Below are 2,514 nucleotides of genomic sequence, written 5' to 3'. Positions count from 1 at the left end.
GGTTGTTACCGACATCTGGTGAAAATTTCATGTCATTAGCACCTCTAGTAATATATTTACTGAGAAAAATGGTGACGTGTTCAATACTTATTTTACCTGCTGTACCAAAAAGGATAGGAATATGAAAACAAAAGAAGACAAAAAAAGTTTTATGTTTAACCCCTTAACCCTCGATGTACACCCACAGCACATTCCCCGTTTATATTAACTTCATGCCTCTTAGCCTGACCCACACTACCAGGGTATTTGAATTAGTTAAAATTATTTGACTGGTTGTTGTCTTTTGATTGACACCTCTTTTGACCAACTGAGTTCTTCTACAGACTCTCCAGAGCACAAAATGTGTGGCAAGCTCCTCATGTCCCACCTGTACATGTACATGTGAATGATTGACTAGAATCAGCTCTGAGCWTCATTCTGACACCACAGCTGTGTGGCCAATCAAGTTACCTTTTATTCAATATGCAGGTTGGGAAATGAAATAAAAAATGGTTATAGTGTATTTTAACTCCAATAACTAAATACCAGTCACAGTTACAAAAATGCTGACAACTGAAGTTATAATCAGATGGACAGCTTTACATAGGGACTGGGCTTTTGAATTTACTCCAAAGGGTTCAAGAGCAGTACTTAATTTAGTCTGGGTTAGGGTTAGGCCCGCAGGTTAACAGGTTAATTATGTGGTTTAATGTATTCATTTATTTGCATTTTGCAGACCATTCTCAACTCCTTGCACAAATACCAGCCCAGGTTTCATATTGTGAAGTCCAGCAACCTTTCGCAGCTCCCCTACAGCACGTTTAAGACGTACATTTTTCCTGAGACCCAGTTTATTGCAGTCACAGCTTACCAAAATGACAAGGTAAGTGTCTGAGTCGCTCCCCAAACACTGGAAAACAAAACTCACGTATGTCCTTTTTCATGAAACACTTATCTTTTAATGCAGATCACACAGCTGAAAATAGACAACAATCCTTTCGCAAAAGGGTTCAGAGACACGGGGAACGGAAGGAGAGAGAAGAGGCAGGTTGTTTCTGAAGTTTCTGCTTTATTCACAGTGGAAGAACAAGAACAAGCCAGTGAGCAGTCAAAGTTTCACACCGCAGAAACTCCAAGAAAAAAAAACACTCAAGGGCTACCACCAAGATCAGATCAGGGTTGGGTTAGAAAAAAGATTTAATCTCTTAATTAATTGTTTTAGTGTTATTAAATATTGATATTGTGATTCATTGTAACAGCGAACAACCCCAAATACTTGACCCTAACAAACAAGTATATAAAAAATATAATAAATTAATAATTTAGGAAATAATAGATCTATAAATACACATACACTTTTGTCAAAAGACATCACTGTGGTTCACAGTTCAGAATGATCAGACATAAAGTTTTTTTTCCTCCAAACAYAACATCCTGGTACATTTTAAACACAACAGGACCCTCAGGCAGAGGCTGGCCCATCCTAACACCGTGCGGTGTAGTGTCTGCAGTTTAGTGCAGTGAGGAATGTTCAGAATGAAAACCCACTCAAGGTTCCATAGCTAAGATGTATTTTTTAAAATCWGTTTTTTTTTATTAGAAAACTACTACAGTCTCTGCAGAGGTGCAATGTGAAGCAGACAACTGATGACTCCGAGAAAGATTTATCTCCACAACAATCAGACATCAAATCTTCAGGTACAACAACATACAGTAAATAATGTTACACTTCTGATAAGCATGCTATGTTCTTTATGGAGGATTGTGTTTATTCCCATCAGATTCTTTTGGAAGTGACATTTGCAAAAACAATATTTCTGAAGAGGAACCTGAACCAAAGGTGTTTAAAACCCACCATGAAGGAGAGGTTCTCATCACAACAGAAACACCTGCAGCGTGGAACCTAACTAGAACCACAGATCCCAGAGAAAACCATGAAGTTAGAACAATAACTGACATGGCGACTCAATCTCACTCAGGTGACCAAGAGAAGGAACAAGTCCTGACACTATCCAAAGGTTTTCTGCACAACCGTGTTCATTCTTTGGACTTCTGCACACCTCTGTGGGACCTGAGTGTATCTGACAGTCTTTACCACATGACACACTCTGGGTACAGCTGTCCTACAGTGGATAAACCTGCACCATGTGGACTCAGACCACCAAAACCTGACAGGATTCCGCTTCCTGTCAACCTTGAGCAGCAAACATTAGTACAGGTATGTCATACTAGTACTGGTGCATCACAGTGATACTGGTATATCACAGTTGTACTGGTACATACCACTTGAACTGGTACATCACACTGGTACTGGTACATCACATTGGTACTGGTACATAACACTTGTACTGGTACATCACTCTGGTACTAGTACATCACATTGGTACTGGTACATCACATTGGTACTGGTACATAACACTTGTACTGGTACATCACACTGGTACATCACACTGGTACATCACACTTGTACTGGTACATCACACTGGTACATCACACTTGTACTGGTACATCACACTGGTACATCACACTTGTACT

At 39.6% G+C, this 2,514-nt stretch overlaps 1 protein-coding gene across 1 annotated transcript in view; it reads left to right on the top strand.

Annotated features, from left to right (window-relative positions):
* The window catches only part of LOC106529576 (T-box transcription factor TBX3), a 29,913-nt gene that overhangs the window by 3,890 nt on the left and 23,509 nt on the right, over positions 1-2,514 (top strand). The window contains exons 3-6 of the mRNA XM_014025044.1: positions 716-862; positions 947-1,023; positions 1,580-1,677; positions 1,761-2,197. Coding sequence (XP_013880498.1) covers positions 716-862; positions 947-1,023; positions 1,580-1,677; positions 1,761-2,197 — 759 coding nt within the window. The remainder of the gene's footprint in view (positions 1-715; positions 863-946; positions 1,024-1,579; positions 1,678-1,760; positions 2,198-2,514) is intronic.

The sequence above is a fragment of the Austrofundulus limnaeus genome, unplaced genomic scaffold, assembly GCF_001266775.1.
Source record: "Austrofundulus limnaeus strain Quisiro unplaced genomic scaffold, Austrofundulus_limnaeus-1.0 Scaffold453, whole genome shotgun sequence".
NCBI classification, from domain to species: domain Eukaryota; kingdom Metazoa; phylum Chordata; class Actinopteri; order Cyprinodontiformes; family Rivulidae; genus Austrofundulus; species Austrofundulus limnaeus.
This window is presented reverse-complemented; position numbering and strand designations above follow the sequence as displayed.